General features: G+C 40.4%; 1 protein-coding gene across 5 annotated transcripts in view; it reads left to right on the forward strand.

Moving 5' to 3' along the window:
- The window catches only part of LOC134540856 (GATOR complex protein Iml1), a 146,379-nt gene that overhangs the window by 21,553 nt on the left and 106,595 nt on the right, over positions 1-18,231 (forward strand). For all 5 annotated transcript variants that reach the window (XM_063383859.1, XM_063383861.1, XM_063383863.1 and 2 more), the window contains exons 7-12: positions 891-1,078; positions 5,246-5,442; positions 7,295-7,359; positions 10,862-11,080; positions 12,699-12,937; positions 15,421-15,642. In XM_063383859.1, coding sequence (XP_063239929.1) covers positions 891-1,078; positions 5,246-5,442; positions 7,295-7,359; positions 10,862-11,080; positions 12,699-12,937; positions 15,421-15,642 — 1,130 coding nt within the window. The remainder of the gene's footprint in view (positions 1-890; positions 1,079-5,245; positions 5,443-7,294; positions 7,360-10,861; positions 11,081-12,698; positions 12,938-15,420; positions 15,643-18,231) is intronic.

The following is an 18,231-nucleotide window of genomic DNA, read 5'->3' on the forward strand; positions in this document are numbered from 1 at the left end:
AAGAACATGCCTGCAATATTTCCAGTCAATAGGTCCAATAGTTACGGAGATCTCATGATGAGTGAGTCAGTGAATCATTTCGCTCTCCCTCCCCTCCCTTTTCACTGTCTCTCTATATATGTGTGTGTGTGTGTTAATGTACACACAGCCACAAATACAGTCAAACAATTGCTACGTTTCCATGTTGGGTTTAAAACGTTTTAAGAACATTTACCGATTCGAAAACGTCCATGGAAATGGAAACGGGTTCCAAAACGTTATGAGTTTCAAGGTCGATACACCAAAATTGTGGGATGGAATGGGATTGAGCAGAGGGAAAAACTTGCATGGAAACGGTTATCGTGTTGGAAACGGATAGAAAGTAAAATACGCACAAGATTTATTACCAACGGCAGTTGTTTATAACACATTAAAGTGTGTTGTTGTTTAAAAATGACGAGTGTTAGTAGGAATGTGCTGACAACAGAAGAAGTGTTAGTTCTGCTTATCCATTCCATTTTCGTACGGAAAGTATTCCGGACGCAGCGGAATGACAAAATCACCTGTTCGTGTTCATTCACTTACGTCTTTATTTATCTCACGTGAGCCAACATATAATTTCGATGTCGCCACCCTTACAACAGGAAAATATATATCGATTGAATCGAAGCCCTTTTTTAACTGGATCTAATTACTGCACGGAAGCGGGTATCGTGCACGAACTGAAATTGGGTACTCGAAACGTTTTAAACTCGACGTCGAAACGTGTGTAAATGATAGGATCCTGAAGGGACCATAAATTTTGTCACTTTGCAATAACGAGGTGTGTGTGTGCTATTTCGTTCTCGTTGACACTCTGTCGTGTTCCGCAATCAGTGACTCGTCTGTGAACCGTGGCGTGCTCGTGGCAGGGTGGCCGTGCAGAACGAGCGCTACGACGACTGGTGCTGCACGCTGGTGCAGCTGCGCCGGCTGTTCACGGACTACCAGGGCACGGTGCTGGGCTACCACGGCAAGCAGGGCGCCCTGGTCCCGAGGGCCGTCAACTCCACCGCCGCCCAGGGCAACTTCTTGGAAGTGCTCAACATGTCGCTCAACGGTAGCGCTCCCAGTCCTGCCCGGGGTTGCCGCCGGCGGCGTAGCCGAGGATTTGTGCACCGGGAAGGGGGGGGGGGGGGGTGTTCGCCCCCCTCCCCCTCCCCCGCTAGTAAAGCGGTGGGGTCCGGGTACTTTGCAACTGTGGTGATTCACAAAAAGAATTGTCTATGTTTGGTATCGGTCACGGGATCGGTAAAGAAGTTTGTTTGTGACCCACCTCTAATCAGTGGCGTAGCCAGGATTTGTGTATGGAGGTTGTTAAGAAGCATGCGGGCCCCCCCTGTATTAAAGCGGGGGGGTCCGGGGGGTCCTCCCCCCCGGGAAAAACTTGGATTTTTAAGGTGTAAAATAGTGCTATTTTTAGCAGTTTTCGGTACTTAAATTTAAAATATTGTAATGGTAAAAAAATTTATTATTAATTTTAATATGAAATTTGTTTTGAGTGATGAATTAGAAATTAATTAAAGATTTGGTGCTAGGGGGGGGGGGTTGAACCCCTAAACCCCCCTTCCCTCCCTGGCTACGCCCCTGTTTGCCACAGGCGTAGGAAACAAGTCTCGGAAGTTAAAGTGGTCAGGAAATACCGTTGAGCAGTCGGGGTGATCGCCAAATACAGCATGCCCTTGAAAGAATGTTTCATTATCATCAACTGTAAGCGTTGTTAAGAGTGTTGGCTCAAAGTCAGAAGTAAATACAGTAGAACCCCGATTATCCGCGACTCGATCATCCGATTCGCGGATTAACCGCGATTTATGTCCATCAAGTCCAATTTTTTAGTTACATATAACCAATGATTCAAAATGTATGTAAATGTTAAAATACTTTGCAAAATGTATGTTGGTCAAAGTACTTTGACTCAGTTATGTTTATATACACAGAAAGTTAAAAAAAAAAAACTAGTACATACATACATACGTATGTACATAATATTTTTGTGTTCCATGTTACGTGAATAGATTATACACTGGTGCGCGATTCCACGTCCGCATGACCGGACTGTACACTCCCGCGCGCAGCACGGCGCCGTGCCACAGAGATTACCCGGCGCATGGAGACAGTCCATTCCATTAGTGTACGTTGTTGAAGCGTCAGGTGGTGATAATTTTATGTATTGTAACAGTGATCTGCATTCCGACGGATTATACTGTTGTGTTGTGCGGAAGTGTTGAGCGTAACATTTCATCATGTCATCAAATGAACAGAAAAGAAAGCGAGTGGTACTGTCCATCGACAGCAAAACAAAAATTATAGAAAGATTTCAGAGTGGAGAAACGATTGCAAACTTGCGACTGAGTTTAATGTCGGTAACACAACAGTGCGCGACATCATAAAAAATCGCGAAAAAATCCTTCAGTTTGCTTCACAGGCTGACACTTCAAGTGGATTAAATAAACGCAAGACGATGAACGAATCCACATTTAGCAGCTTGGACACTTGTTTGTTTGAATGGTTTCAACAGAAAAGGTCGGAGGGTGTAGCATTAAGTGGCGTAATTTTATCACAGCAGACGTAATTTTTTTAAAAAAACTAGGCTTGACAGAAGAACCATTTTCCTGTTATATTACTTCTCCGTTATTTTATGAGCACCGACTGTACGGAAGTGTGTGTGTTGCAACTAGTGCTTGGCACGCAAGATAAATTCAGCCTATCACTTGCTGACGCGGCACAGTGATACGACGGTGTTTGTTTATTTCAAAACTCAGCTAAGAGTGAACGGAGAATAGATATAACGACCCCTCACGGTTCCCGAGATTAGGGTCGTTATAGAGAGGTGGTCGTTATAAGATTTCCGACCCATCTGCAACACTAAGTCATAATAGGCCGTTTTTGCACTAATTCCACCTTCAGCAAACTAAAAATAAAAAATCTAACATTTTAAATTCATATAAATAAAGGGGGTTAAAAACACCGTGAATTATACGAGACAGAGACACCGTTTCAAAACCAACAAATCAAGTCTCAATGCACTGGTATGAAAAATCTTATCTCGAAAAGAATTTTGAAGGCAGTCGTTCTGTAAAACAATAACCAGCCCGATGGTGTTACTGACAACAGAGCAATGAGCGAAGTGTGGCAGCGTCGCTTACGGGCGATTAAAAGAATGCGTGACCTTGGCAGCTATCAGCTGTCTTGGGCCCTCGGACTGGCGGGCGGCTAGTCACACACCTCGGTGCAACAACGACTCGCGTGCCCACGTCTCCGCACACGAAAGACTTAAAAACCACTGCTGTCCAGCACTAAGCAGTCCGCTTCTATGTCAACAACGCACACGCACACAAAGCATGTGTATATAATATGTAATCTCCGAATGTCCACAGATGGCTGTCTGTGGGCTAATGACCTTTGAGGCAAGCATGACTCGGCTAACCGCGATTTTCGATTATCCGACTCACTCGTCCCCTTCATTAACACGGATAATCGGGGTTCTACTGTAGTAACTCAAAAAGTTTCAGATAAGCGCTTGTGCGAGTACTGATTTGTTTTTGTGTTTGCTTGCAGCGTCACCTACGCAAAATGGCGACTCCTGAGCGTAACGTGTTTTGTGTTGTGAAATTTGCCAAGAGTGAATCTGTAATTTCAGCTCAACGTTCAATTGCATTGAAAGTTTAATTGTGATCCCCCATGTGGCAAAAAAAAATCTTCTGATGGTATAGTCAATTCGAGAAGGCAGAGGTCTTTTCCGCTGGCCTCCATGTTCACCTCACATAACGCCTTGCGATTATTTCCTTTAGTCTTTATAAGATATTGTGTCTACGTTCTGCCGCTACCTAATGTTTTTTAACAGAGTTGAGACACAGGATTGAAGGCACAGGCTAAGACTAATAAAACCTCGGAAAAGAGAAAAAAATAACTGAAGACATGCGTTTGGTGCATGGATGTTCTAAAATGAAATAAATAACTCAAAGAAATATGTAGGTAATTGAAAAACAGAAATTAAATATTACCAACGTCAAACTCTAGGTGGAATTTAATGCCTAAGATTGCTCTCTTCACCATTACAGAATTACAATCATAAGAATTTACACATTAAAATATAAATTAATCAAAAAAAATAATAGTTATGACAAGAAAATAAAGACTAAACAGATAGACTGTTTACAGTTTTTAGTTTTTATATATTTGTATTTGGTTCTCTTATCAGTCCAGGTTTTCTGAAGGTTTGTAAAAGGGGACGAATTAATGAGTTTCTTATGCAACTTTTGTCATATTAAAATATAATGAAAGTATACTGAGAAAGCGGAGAGCGGTCTTGTTAATGTGTTAAATAATATTTTTATGCTGAAAAAGCTGTGGTAATTGTCATTATTTTTATTTCACATAATTTTATGTTGTTTTTTTTACTATAAATTGAATTATTTATGGCTTTTTTTTTTTCATTTAAAAAATTGAAATTACCAAAAATTGGAAACACTACATATGTATTGCTGGAATTTTGTAGCAATACGCAAAATCACAGTGAATTTACTCAGTGGTCCCTAAGTAAGCTGTTCATTGTAAATATCTTCTCGTTCCTAGTGACATATCAAAGAATTAAGAAAACTTGTCTTTCTATATCCTTTTTAATTTTTTTGTACAAAATTATGTAGAATAGCATTCTTACAGTGTTTGTTTTTGTTATTTATGTTTTTTGTAGATATAGTTTTTTTTTCATTTAGTTTAGAAAAATAAAATTTAAATTTAAAGTAAATAAAAAAGAAAAGAGAGAAAACTAGGCCTGTTATTTATTTCTGAAAATCATAAAATATTAAATTAACATGAAATAATTTTAATAGGGAGATTTTAAATTTTGGTCATGATATATTAGTAGGGCCATGCATATTTCGCGAAAAGATTCTGAGACTAGCTGAAAGTTAAAAACACTGTAAAATCATCTGTGTTTCATGATTGGTTGAGTTTCTTTCAGGTACATGACAATTGTTAAAACACCAATCACAGTCATTCAGTGCGGAAGCAAAAGCGTCCTGTGGCTCGGTCAAATAAGGCAATGAGTTCTCTCGCAGACGGCCGCCAATCACGAGGAAGAGACCGCTGGTGCGGGTATACCTTGTTGCAGTCTAATAAGTGGTCAGATTGTTTGCGAAAAATGCCTGCCCCTATATATTAGTTAATAAGATTTATGTGGACAGCCTGAACTGAGGGTGACGGTGTGTGGCCGCGGGGCCGGCAGTGTTCGAGAAGCACTACCTGGACCGCAGCTTCGACCGCACGGGCCAGCTGTCCGTGGTGATCACGCCGGGCGTGGGCGTGTTCGAGGTGGACCGCGAGCTGACCAACGTCACGAAGCAGCGCATCATCGACAACGGCGTGGGCAGCGACCTGGTGTGCGTGGGGGAGCAGCCCCTGCACGCCGTGCCCCTGCTCAAGGTACTCTCTCCCCTCTCTCTCCACTCTCTCACCTCCCCTCCCCTCCCCCCTCTCTCCTCTCTCTCCCCTCCCCTCTCTCATCTCTCCCCTCTCTCCTCTCTCCTCCCGCACGCGCGCACGCCTCGAGCAGCCCCTGCACGCCGTGTGCTTGTTCAAGGTACTCCCAACTCTTTCCTCCCGCCTAAGCGTGTGTCTCGAGCAGCCCCTTTATGCCGTGCCCTTGTTCAAGGTACTCCCTTCTTCCACCCACGTGCACATCCTGAGCCACCCCCTGCTGCTAGGAAACAAAATGGCAGCCGCCTCCAGACCGAGAACAACAGTGCCTCCTACCCCCTCCACCCTCTTGGTAAGCCCTCCTTCCCTGGGATAGGAATAGCATAGCCTCTTCCCCTATGCCCCCTATGAGAAGCCTATCCTTTAACATGGTGATCTTACTGCCCCTATCCCCTCGGAGATCCCACTGTCCTAGAACCAGATACGTCTCACTACTACTTAGAGAAACACAGCCAAATGCACTTCCAAAGAATTAAGGCTGATTTCCTTAAAATATTTTATTTTTTTAACACTAATTCTTTGCAGTTTCTGGATAAGGAGTCATAATAAAGAGGTGGGTCGTAAAAATGGGGTTTTACTGTACAGTACTTGACGGAACGGGACTCCATTGTATTTTTCTTCTAAATTCGGTACATTATTTACATGTGGAACAAGCATGAAATCACGTACCATTATTTTGCAAACACTCCGCAATTTCTGCAGTTCTCTTCAATTAAGGGTAATTTTAAATAATTTTATTGCCAGATCAACTTATAACCTATATTACGTTATTTACGTTTAAAAACACTGGAAAATGACACCATTTTGAAATGGTCTGCTCCACATCATAGATTTGTGAAAGAGGAAAAAACTACAATAAGAATGTTTGTAAATTTCTTTTTTTCTACTACAGTGGCAATCAATAGTATAATTTGTCACAAACATGAAAGAGATACATTATATAGCTACATATCGTATATTATCTAAAGAAATTTTTGGATGGTTTTATTTTTGTTTATATTGAAAGTTGTTACAATTTTGGGAATAGTTTACAATGCGATACCGTAGTAATATTGATGACATCACCAACATGGCAGAAATGACGTCATTTTCAACTCTTACATTCTTACAGGACAATCGTAGGAACTTTCTAAATGAATAATATTAGCTTCTGTTATGTTCAGAAGGACACCATATGTTTTACATCTCATTTCAGGTTGAATCAGCCAATAAAATTCTATGTTGACAAATACGGTCTGTGCCTAAAACATTCTATCTAGTGCTAAGGAGTTAATAAACTAATAAAGGGAATCAACTCACTAATATTAACAGTCTTCCTTTAAAAATAAATCTGTTGCTTTGGATGTACTGCATTAAGAAACATGAGTGCAGTTTAGAATTGATGATATCTTAAATTCGAGAAAACATTGTATACCTGAGAATAGTAAAGCTTTTGGTTACAGCGTTATAGTAAAATTGTGCAAAATTTTAATGTAGCAACGGAAAGTTTATTTTGTGCTTTTATTTTTGATACTGTTATACATACCGTCAGTTGGGGTAACATTGGCCCTTTGAGGGTAACTTTGCCCCAAGACAAAAAACATGTTAAACCATGTTACAACTCTTCCAAATATTTATAAGATGTGATGATACATATGTAACACATGTATCATCACATATAATAAATATTTTGAAGAGTTGTAACATGGTTTAACATATTTTTTGTCTTGGGCTAAAGTTACCCTCAAAGGGCCAATGTTACCCCAACTGACGGTATGTGGTGCTTTTGATGTGATTTGGTTATTTTCATGCTCTGCAGTTCCACAACAAAGATGCGTCATTCACCGCAGATGACTACAGCATGCCTCACTGGATCAATCTCAGGCAAGCTGCTTTTGTGACTCAGTCATACAGTAAAACCCTCTCATATAATCCCACGTAATATAATTTCCTGCATAATAATTTTAACATATCTAGCACTTGCCCCTTAAAATACAGACAATTTTACCCTTTTAAAAAGGTTTTTCCTATTTATAATGTAACATACACACTTTTACAGTGAGAAAGAAGACAATTTTCTAAATATGACACAGCGTTGGGATATTTGGCTTTAATTTATATTTCAAGTATTTAAGAATCCTAACTTTTTTTGTATTTATTATAAATTTGATTTAAACAAAAGTTAATTAATAAACATGAATCAACAAAATTATTGCTAACTTCAAAATAACTGCTGAGGATATTAATAATTTTTGATCAATAACAATTAATTAACAATAAATTTTACTCACAGTTGAAATACTTACACTATAAAAAAAAACTTTGCATGTTACTGTTTTCTTCCAACAATTCTGCCATTTGGAACACGCCTACTCTCTGAACGAGAAATGAAATTCATAACAGGTAGCGCTATCTATGCGGGAAATGCAGGGACTGACTCAACAGCGCTCTACGCTGCTGGTTGAACAAGAAGGAAAGCAAACATGCTGGTAGCATATATAAAATTCAAGGCATTCATAGCTGACCGTATAGGATACCTATATCTATTTTCTGAAAAAAAATGCACATGTGCATACACTGTCTCTTTCTTTCGTTCATCCATCTCTTGGTTATATATACAGTATATATTTTTTGGTGGGGAACGAATCATCGCACAAAGAGGACAAAGAATACGAGCCTGGAAATGTATATAGCATGGGGCTTTCTTTATATCTTTGGCCAAGTACCTATTCTCAGTCCTTTTCGTGTCAGAAACGTTTCACGAAAAGTTGCATAGAAGTTCGGCCTTGAAATTTTACTGTTATCGCGCCCAAAGAAGTTGTCACTTCAACAAATATTTTTAAATGTTTCTTTAAAAAAACGATCACTAGACGTCCCTTAGTTCAAAATATAAATTGTGCCTAAATTCATTAATTAACGGTGCAATAAGTCTACATTTCTAAGTACCTGTAAAAACTTGTTAATAGTGTTTTCACTGTAGTCAGTGGGCTTTGTTTCTTCAAATCCTGTTGTGTAAATTCTGCCCTGGTCTATTATTTCTGTTACTATTCAATCCTAGTTGCTGTTATAGTACACATTTTTTCCCCCCTGGATATAACCAAACCATGGTCATCTGCAGTGAAAGCTGCTTAGCTGGAATGATTGCTTATGTTTATTTGGTGAGAAGTGTATGGCTTGCTCATGCACACAGCTCTTAATTAATGAAAAGACCATGCTAGCCAAATGGTCATATCACCAAAGCGATTGGGGTACAATTCCCAGCAGAGCCAAACCTGGATTGTTCCTAAATGGAAAACGTGAGGGACATTGCCATGAGCCGATGGGTTTTCTCCAGGTATACTCTTTTCATCCATCCATTAATTCTGTCAGTGCTTCATTCTCATCTCATCACTCTTCGTCATCTCTAATGACTCGGTTGTAGACGAGGCATTATGAAAAAGAAATTCTTAATTTTTGAGCTCAGAATTAAATGTCGGTAGTTATGACCCATAAGCTACCAACTTGCTGTTCACCGTTGCCTATTTCAACCCGGGGAAGTTGGTCTGACCAGGTAAATGTTGCTTCAGAGTTTTTTTCGCAGATAATTTTTTTTTCATTCTTATGTCTTCCTTCGAGTACTATCATTTGATTAGTTTTGGTTCTCTCCATTTTCTATCGTCTAGTGACCTGTGTTAAATGTTGTAAAGATCAGAAGCTTAGAGATGATAAGGCCACTGATAGTATAGTATGCTTCAAGTTCAAACTACTTAAGCACTTTGTGTCCATGAATTATGTGCAATGTAGGCTGTCTAGCTAGAGCCATCGATGATACGGCCACGTCTTGTCATGAGCACTGTATTTCACTGAATGTCTTTTCTCGAAAATTTATTTTGTAAATAGTTCTTTCAGATTGGGATCATTCCTGATTTTTATTTCTCTATTAAAAAGTTTGATGAGTTGTAAGAATCAGGGTGCAATCCATTTCATCTAAGTGTTACTGGAACTTGATAAAAAAACGCGTCCAAAGAGAAGAGTACAGTGTTGCACTGGAAAGACAGGCACACTCGTAATTTTTGGCTTGTGATGTCAAGAGTGCTTGTTTGCCTGCAAGTCTAACCAGAGTAGCTAGTTGTTTGCTCTGAGACCAGGTAGGTTCTATAATTGGGAGTTTGGAAGCGCACTGCCGTATAGTGCAATCCAGCTGACTTACGGGAGTCATTCCGGTCAAAAAATGCACTAAATAAGGTGCGCAGGCTTTCTAGACCAATGTCTGAAGTACCTTGGCTTCTGGGTTGTAGCCGCGTATCCTTGGCGGATAATTTACCGATGTTTCGGTCGACATTGCAGTTGCCATCATCAGGGAGCAGTTACCTATTAACTAATTGCTCCCTGATGATGGCGACTGCAATGCAGACCGAAACGTCGCTGAATTATCCGCCAAGAACACGGCTACAACCCAGAAGCCAAGCTACTTCAAATGCACTAAACTCAACTGAAACTTTAGCAGAATAATTTTGCTTGGATTTATGATATATTTTCTAACAACAAAAACAACACCCATGGGTTTCAATAAAACAATTCAGGTTGTAAGCAAATATACACCAAGTAAAATAGCCATTTCTGTCTAAAAATATCAAAATATTTCTTTTGTTGATTCTTGGTTGAAAAAACAACTGTTTAAATTCTAAAATTAATACAAATTCTTGTGTATTTTTTGTAAGGGAAATGTGTAAAAGTGACATTCTGAAACAACGGTGCTCTTATTTCTTCAGTTTCGACGTGTTGTCGAACCCTAATTCACTGACTCAGTTGAGCGAACTTACAGTAATGATGCCAATAGAATTTCATACATTTTTTACTAAATAAACAGACCCAGTAAATGGTCAGATGCTTTAAAGATTTCATTCCTAACAAATTTGTTTAAGAATGATGATATTGTGGGCTTAGTGGAAAAAGTTGGTAAGTCTAATTTCTGGAAAAAAGACTGTTAGTTCACTTACCAAGTTTTTCTTGCCTAGAAAAGCATTATAATGGACTTGTTGAAATAAAGCTAGAAGAAAACGTCCACAATAATTTATTATTTGGACTTCCAAACGTTTTATTGGCGAAGATATTGCCCTTACAACTTCATCTGTGAAGTTAACTCATTTTCACAAAAAAATGGACTTACGAACTTTTTCCACTAAGCCCACGATATGTTTTTTTAAGTGGTTGTGCCTAGGCCTTTTTAATTTTCATTATAGAAATAAAATCTGATTTTATAACTCCTGTCTTAGTGAGTTTGAGGATGAATTTTACCTTGATGAAATCACACTTGCCTCTTTTTCATTTAATTTTCTTGAGGCGGGGACTGCGGCCAGTTCGATGCGAGGGCGTAACGCTCTCCTTGGTTCTCGGTGCCTTGCAGCTTCTACTCAACCAACAAGAAGGTGGCGTACTCGAACTTCATCCCGAGGATCAAGCTGCCGCCAAAGCGCAGCAAGCCGTCGCCCACCAAGGACCGCGCGTTCGTCCCGCCCGCCAAGTCGAAGCTCGTCGGCGAGGACGAGAGCATGCCCAACTCGCCCTTCGACTACGACGCCTACGACGCCCAGGTGTTCCAGCTGCCGCCGCCCCGCTCGGCCAGGTACCGCGCCGTCCGTCCTTCTCGCGCTAGGTCATCACCCTCGTTTCATAGACACCTCGACGATATTCTAGACACCTCGACGATATTCTAGACACCCCGACGATATTCTAGACACCCCGACGATATTCTAGACACCCCGACAATATTCTAGACACCTCAACGATATTCTAGACACCTCGACGATATTCTAGACACCTCGACGATATTATAGACACCTCGACGATATTATAGACACCTCGACGATATTCTAGACACCTCGACGATATTCTAGACACCGCGACGATATTCTAGACACCTCGACGATATTCTAGACACCTCGACTATATTCTAGACACCTCGACTATATTATAGACACCTCGACGATATTCTAGACACCTCGACGATATTCTAGACACATCGACAATATTCTAGACACCTCGACGATATTATAGACACCTCAACGATATTCTAGACCCCTCAACTATAAACTCAGTAAATACCACTATTTCTGATGCTTCGAATGTGCGACGCGTAGAGACCTGCAAAATTTGCGGATTCATTCGGTAATAGGTAGGGACACCTGTATTTCGCGATTCCATTTCACGTCAAGGTATTTCACAAAACACTGTAGCTTTTTCCAAGAGTCGTGGCAAATTGTGAGGGTGCAGCAGTACGGTGACCACATTCTCATTGGCCCCGTCAAGAGCGGGACGACGCCTCTCACCGACCTCAGCCAATAACCGCAGGAGAAAAGCTACAGTATTTTGTTGAAATACCTTGGACACGAAATGTATTCGCGAAATACAGGTGTCCCTAGTGATAGGCTAGAATTCAAACACATTTACCTCTTAGATAATTTTGCTGTTGATTACTGTTCATCTGGACGAATCTCAATCAGTTATAAACCCTCAACCAAAGAAGGATCGAATCACAGACAAAAAAGCTGAGACGACTTACAAGTCGGCAGCCAATGAACTTGAGTTATTGGCCCGAGTGTGTAGGGGTACGTGCAGTCTATCCTGAAAGCCATCGAAACCGCGAATTTTGCAGGTCTCTAGTAATGCGATTTTATAATTTTGGTTTATCTTTCACACAAATTCCTACAAAAAAAAAGCTCTCATTTTACGAAAGTTACATTTTTCACAATCTTATCGGCATAAGTATCTTGAAATCATGCATCGCTGAGACATGAATAGAATAAAACTTAGTTATGAGCAAAAATGGTTGGTACTAATTTTTTTTTGTAACTTTTGACAGTTTCACTTTTATTGGCGAATCTCATATGTCCGGCTGTGTGTCTTATTTTGTACTTCTTCCGTTGCAAATCCAATTCTTGAACGTTGCTGATGCTCTGACTACTGCTGTGTATATTATTTTGGATGTTTAGGCGTGTTAATGAAGTTTAGGCGCAGTATAAGTATGTGTGATATTTTTTTTTTGCAAGAAGTGTTTCCTAATTGAGGCGGGAACGAGGTAGACAGCTTCTTAATAACGTAATAATTCACAGTATTTGCTCAAATGTTGTTGGTTGTATATTGTTGTCCCACTGGATTGTCGTTGGCAGCCGGAAATGAGGCAGACAGCCTCTTAATAACGTAATAATTCACAGTATTTGCTGAAATGTTGTTGGTTTCGGCAGCCTTCAGAGGATCAGCGTGCGCACGAAGAAGGCGAGCGTGACGGCGATGGAGGGGGCGCCGGGCGGCCCCAAGGCGGCGGGGCGGAAGCTGTCGGACCCGGACATCCACCACCAGGCCGGGGGCAGCTCCCCGGGCTCCCCCACGGGCACGCTTGCCCCGCGCTCCGCCGCCATCTCCATCCCGCAGAACCGCGGCGGCGACGCCTCCTCCCCGCAGCCCTCCGCCGTCCATCCGGACGGTAAGTCTGTGTTCGCCTAGTCAGTAGGGGTTTTATCGTCCAGACAGTAGGTGTTTGTTCGCCCAGACAGTAGGCGTTCGATCACCCAGACCGTAAGTCTTTGTTAGCTCAGACAGTAGTTGTTTGTTCACTCAGACAGTAGGTGTTTGTTCACTCAGACAGTAGGTGTTTCTTCACTCAGACAGTAGTTGTTTGTTCACTCAGACAGTAGGTGTTTATTCACTCAGACAGTAGGTGTTTGATCGCCCAGACCGTAAGTCTTTGTTCGTCCAGACAGTAGGTGTTTGTTCACTCAGACAGTAGTTGTTTGTTCACTCAGACAGTAGGTGTTTGTTCACTCAGACAGTAGGTGTTTGTTCACTCAGACAGTAGTTGTTTGTTCACTCAGACAGTAGGTGTTTGTTCACTCAGACAGTAGGTGTTTGATCGCCCATACAGTAGGTGTTTGATCAACTAGACTGTAAGTCTTTGTTCATCCAGGCAGTAGGTGTTTGATCGCCCAGACAGTAAGTCTTTGTTCGTCCAGACAGTAGGTGTTTGTTCACTCAGACAGTAGGTGTTTGTTCACTCAGACAGTAGGTGTTTGATCGCCCAGACAGTATGTCTTTGTTCTCCCAGACAGTAGTTGTTTGTTCACTGAGGCAGTATGGGTTTGATAACCCAGACTGTAAGTCTTTGTCCACTCAGACAGTAGGTGTTTGATCGCCCAGACAGTAGGGGTTTGATCATCCAGACATTAGGGGTTTGATCATCCAGACAGTACGGGTTTGATCGTTCAGACAGTAGGGGTTTGTTCGTCCAGACAGTAGGGGTTTGATCGTCCAGACAGTAGGGGTTTGATCGTCCAGACAGTAGGGGTTTGATCGTCCAGACAGTACGTCTTTTTCATCCAGACAGTGGGTTTTTGATCGTCCAGATAATAAATCTTCCTTTCTCTAAATAGTGGGTTTTAATTCACCTAGATGGTAGGTCTTCTTTCTCTCAGATGGTGGCTCTTCTCTCGCCTTTTTGGTAAGTCGTCAGTAGCTCTTAGGTCATTCTGCCAGTAGGTATTTGACTTTCCAGACAACACATCTTTGTTCCTTCAGACTTTGATTAATCCTACTACATATTCAGTTCTTTCAGGAAAGAAAGAAAAAAATCCTGGTCCCCTCTTAGCATTAGCACTCCGGGGGTATTTTATTTCTTCCCACGACAGGAATGACCAACACTACAATCCCTTTTTGGTTTGGCTCGGGACCCTAGGCGGCCCCCTGTGCTCCCTTTGTTGGAAATACCCCCCCCCCCCCCTCCTCCTCACCCATCTTTCTCGCCCAGAGTGCATGATCCTCTCTGCCACAAAAACCTTTAGTAAAGAAATTTAAAAAATATTTCTGAATAAGTTAGTTTTACTGAGAAATCATTGCCAATATAAATAAATTATTTGATTGGGAAATGATTTAATGTTCGAATGGAGCCAGGCTATGGTCCATCCTGGACGGGTCCCAAAAGGGGTCCGTCCCGAATGGAAGACGGCTGTCAGCCCGGGTGTCTGTTGTTTTAGCATGTGACTCCCTCCTGAGGGAAAGAGGACAGTACAGGGGTATTCACCATTTATTGTTCATCCCCCCCGCTCCCAGACAAGCCGGCCTATAGGAGACAGATGACCAGTTCTCCCTCCGAGCCAGCAAGCCACCAGGGAGCGTAAGAGAAGGCTACGATCTGCATCGACCCGTCTCTTCGGGACAGGGGCCAGGCAGGAGCAGGCATATGTAGACTTGGCTGTCAACGGTAGTGGGTATGCTAGCGCCTAATCTACCACCTACACCTGTTTTCCAGCAGTCCGGGATTACTTGTAGAAAGTAAACAGACATCTGTGTTTGGGTTTTATGTGTGTGATTGACACAGTTTCTGCAAAGAATGAATGAAGTTATCTTTTACCTAATTTTGTCAACTTTAATATATAATTTTTTTTCACTACAGAATGTTGCTAGTGTGTTTTAAAACAAACCAAAGGTCAATAGAAGTACCTGAAGCAATGTTTTCCATTTGGGAGATACTATAGTTGCAAAGCAGTGTGTGATTCACAAGCGAGTGTTCACTTTCAAAAAGAGCTTGTGTTTGTATTTGTGTTCACTATATGATTGCCCAGTTAGTCGTTGAGTGGTGCAAGAAGGGGGTTGAGTGGGCGTGGGTTTTGCAAGCTGGTGTACAGGTGTGTGTGCGTGTGTGTGTGTGTGTGTGTGTGTGAACGCGTGTCCAGGCAACTAATCCATTCCATGTGGCTTGATTTATATTTCATTCTCTATTCCTCTTTCAAGTTCCAATCCCCTATTGGGGTTTTCTCGAAGATTTAACATCTGTAATAATGTCGTCCATCAATTTCTTTATTTTTTTCTTTAAAAAACTTTCCGTAAATCGTTTTCCAGGGTATGCAATGTCGTCGTCAGAAGACTTTTGGTTAAATAGACACTTAATAATATATATATGTTACGCATGTCCAGGCAAGGCGAAGGCGTTCGTGGTGCGCGACAACGTGGGGGAGGCGGAGATCTCGCCGCCGTTCCGCCCCGTCGTGGGCAGCGCGGGGTCCCCGGGCAACCCGTCGCACACCCAGAACACGGTCATCCGGCCGGGGCGCGCGCTCATCAACCCCTTCGACCCATCCCACGTCACCATCAAGCTGACGTCCAACCGCCGGCGCTGGACCCACATATTCCCCAAAGGTGCGTGCTGCATTAGGGTTAAAAGTTTTTTTGACGTGACAACGTCTAATAAATCGATGAACGCCGGCTGAACGCACGAAAAAGTGTCCCGTAACGCACATTTCCCCGTTACGCTGTGTCCCGTTACGCTCATTGTACGCTTGCGCCGCATCTGTCTCTCTTCCACTCGATTGGAACAACCATCGATTTGACTTTTTCGAGGCACATTAAACTTGAAACACTCCCATTCATTTCCTACTTTTCCTATCATCGTCCTATCCTTAACAGAATAACACAGAGAAGTTAAATTGCAAACATGTATAAACATTATAGTTAGGGCACTGAAATTTTCGCGAACCGCGAAATAAAGCGAAATAACGCGAAATGTTAGCAATTTTAATTAAAACACGAAATTACACACAAAAAACCCTTTTCGCGAAATTGACCCGAAATCTGCTTACTTGTACACGATTTTTTGACTGGAAAGGTCAATTAAATTAATAACAACATAGACAACATTTAATAATCAGTACAGATTCCTAAACACAAATTTCCCACCTAAAGACTACTTTATTAACCACTTTTCATCTTCGTTCATGTATCAAAACAAACATAATGGCTTCGGTACCAACTGTATAAATACGACTTTTGCGAGACGTTTTTTGAGTTCGAAAGTATCGATTCAAGAATCGAGTTGTATACTTCGCTATCACGTTTACGCTTAAAATCATAGTTTTCTTCCTGTATTTCATCAGTTTAACATTTCCATACGACTCGGTCCCATTTATGGTTTATTTAATATGAGAATCGATACCTTAAAATGAAATTACCGCCTGCGAAAAATGTTTTGTAAAACGTGTGAGTTAATCTCTGGCTGCACAGATTACTACCACGGCCATGTCACGAGGAGAATAAGAACAAAGGCAAGTCTATGTTATTGTTTACATAGATCGTGACGCTTTCGTATGAAAGATATTTTTTGTAAATGTAAGCCTTGTATGCTCAAAAAGCCTAAAGTAGTGACTGTTTTCGATCGTGCACTCGAATTTTAAAGTGAAGGCGGTAAATATGTAGTTAAGCGGTATTTGCGAAAAAAATGTTAAAAATCCGAAAATACTTTTATTATATGCTCTTTAACTTCCTCTTTTCATTAAACCCGGCGGGGATAAGAAATTTCAAATACTTAATTTTATAAGGAGATATCGAATTTTTTAATTTTCATAGTTGGGCGATATTTATTAAAAAAAAAAAAATTAAAAATTTCGAAAATACTTTTATTCTATGCTCTTTAACTTCCTCTTTTCATTAAACCCGGCGGAGATAAGAAATTCCAAATACTTTAGGAGACTGAATTGTCAATTCTGGAAACATGTCTTTTATTCATGTAGGCCTATTCTTTTAATGATTTTTAAACTCTGATAATGTTAAAATTACTTTTATGGAACTCAAAATCATTCGTATAATTTAAGGATTATGATTGTAGTATGGTTTCTATTTTTATGTATTGGTTTTGTATTTTTACATTTTTCTCCATGATTTTAGAGAGCAGTTTTTTATGACGAAATGAGACTATTTTTATGACGAAATCAAGATATTTTTATGACGAAATCTGTTAATTTTATTTACCATGAAAGTGGGGCCCTAATTATAGTTAAAATAATCTTTTCGTTAAAGTAATAAACATATTTGAATTAATGAGTGCAAATAAAAGTATATTTATCAATTAAATTGTAGATTTCATTTCACACCTTCTTTGTATGCATACAAAATAGTGATGATTCAATAAAAATGATTCAGTTTTATTCATAAAAGTATGTAATCATTTCATCAATGTTTTGTTATGACGTTGTCACATTAAACTATTGTCCGTAAACTGACTTTATAGACAACCAATATTTTTTTTTCTTTTTTGAATGCTAAATCGTTCAGAGTTTTCTGATGTTACATTTTTGTTGTTTCGTGGTCTGGTCAACATGAACCAGTTCAGTTTATTTACCGTGTTTTATCACATAATCGTCGCACTCGCATAATTGTAGCACAGTTATTTTAGGGTGTCAAAATTTGGAAACAAAACATAATTTTTGCATTTTCGGTCCCACTGTTAGATTTGCGTGGAGTAAACATGACCTTGCCAAAGACCACGGGACAAAGCACCGTGCTGCAGTAATCGTTTTTCAAGTTGCTGTTAGAGATAGTTTGGTAGTTGTAATGGGAAAATAAAGTAATTAGAATAATATTAAAACTCTAAGATGCACCCTCACAGTACTATTTCACGTTCAATGTGATCAAATGTTTCAGTCTACCATTTTCTCAGTGAAATATCCGTTATTTTTTTTCTGCGTAAGATGTTGCCCATAAACTTATTTTCTCGTATAAAACTATGTTTTAAAGTTGAAAACTATTATTCTTTCGGATATTACGTCTTGGTTATTCAATTAACAGAAATACGAAGTTGTCTGATGTGTAAATTTCTTTTAAAGATGTTTTCAAACGTTTTAACCTTTATCTGCTCGTCTTTGTCACCGTTGCATATCACTTATAAAATTTTAGCCACCTCTAGTCCGCATCATTCATCATTGGTTACATTGATGCCTGTTTAGAGTGTGCATA

This window comes from Bacillus rossius, chromosome 17 (genome assembly GCF_032445375.1).
Source record: "Bacillus rossius redtenbacheri isolate Brsri chromosome 17, Brsri_v3, whole genome shotgun sequence".
Taxonomy (NCBI): domain Eukaryota; kingdom Metazoa; phylum Arthropoda; class Insecta; order Phasmatodea; family Bacillidae; genus Bacillus; species Bacillus rossius.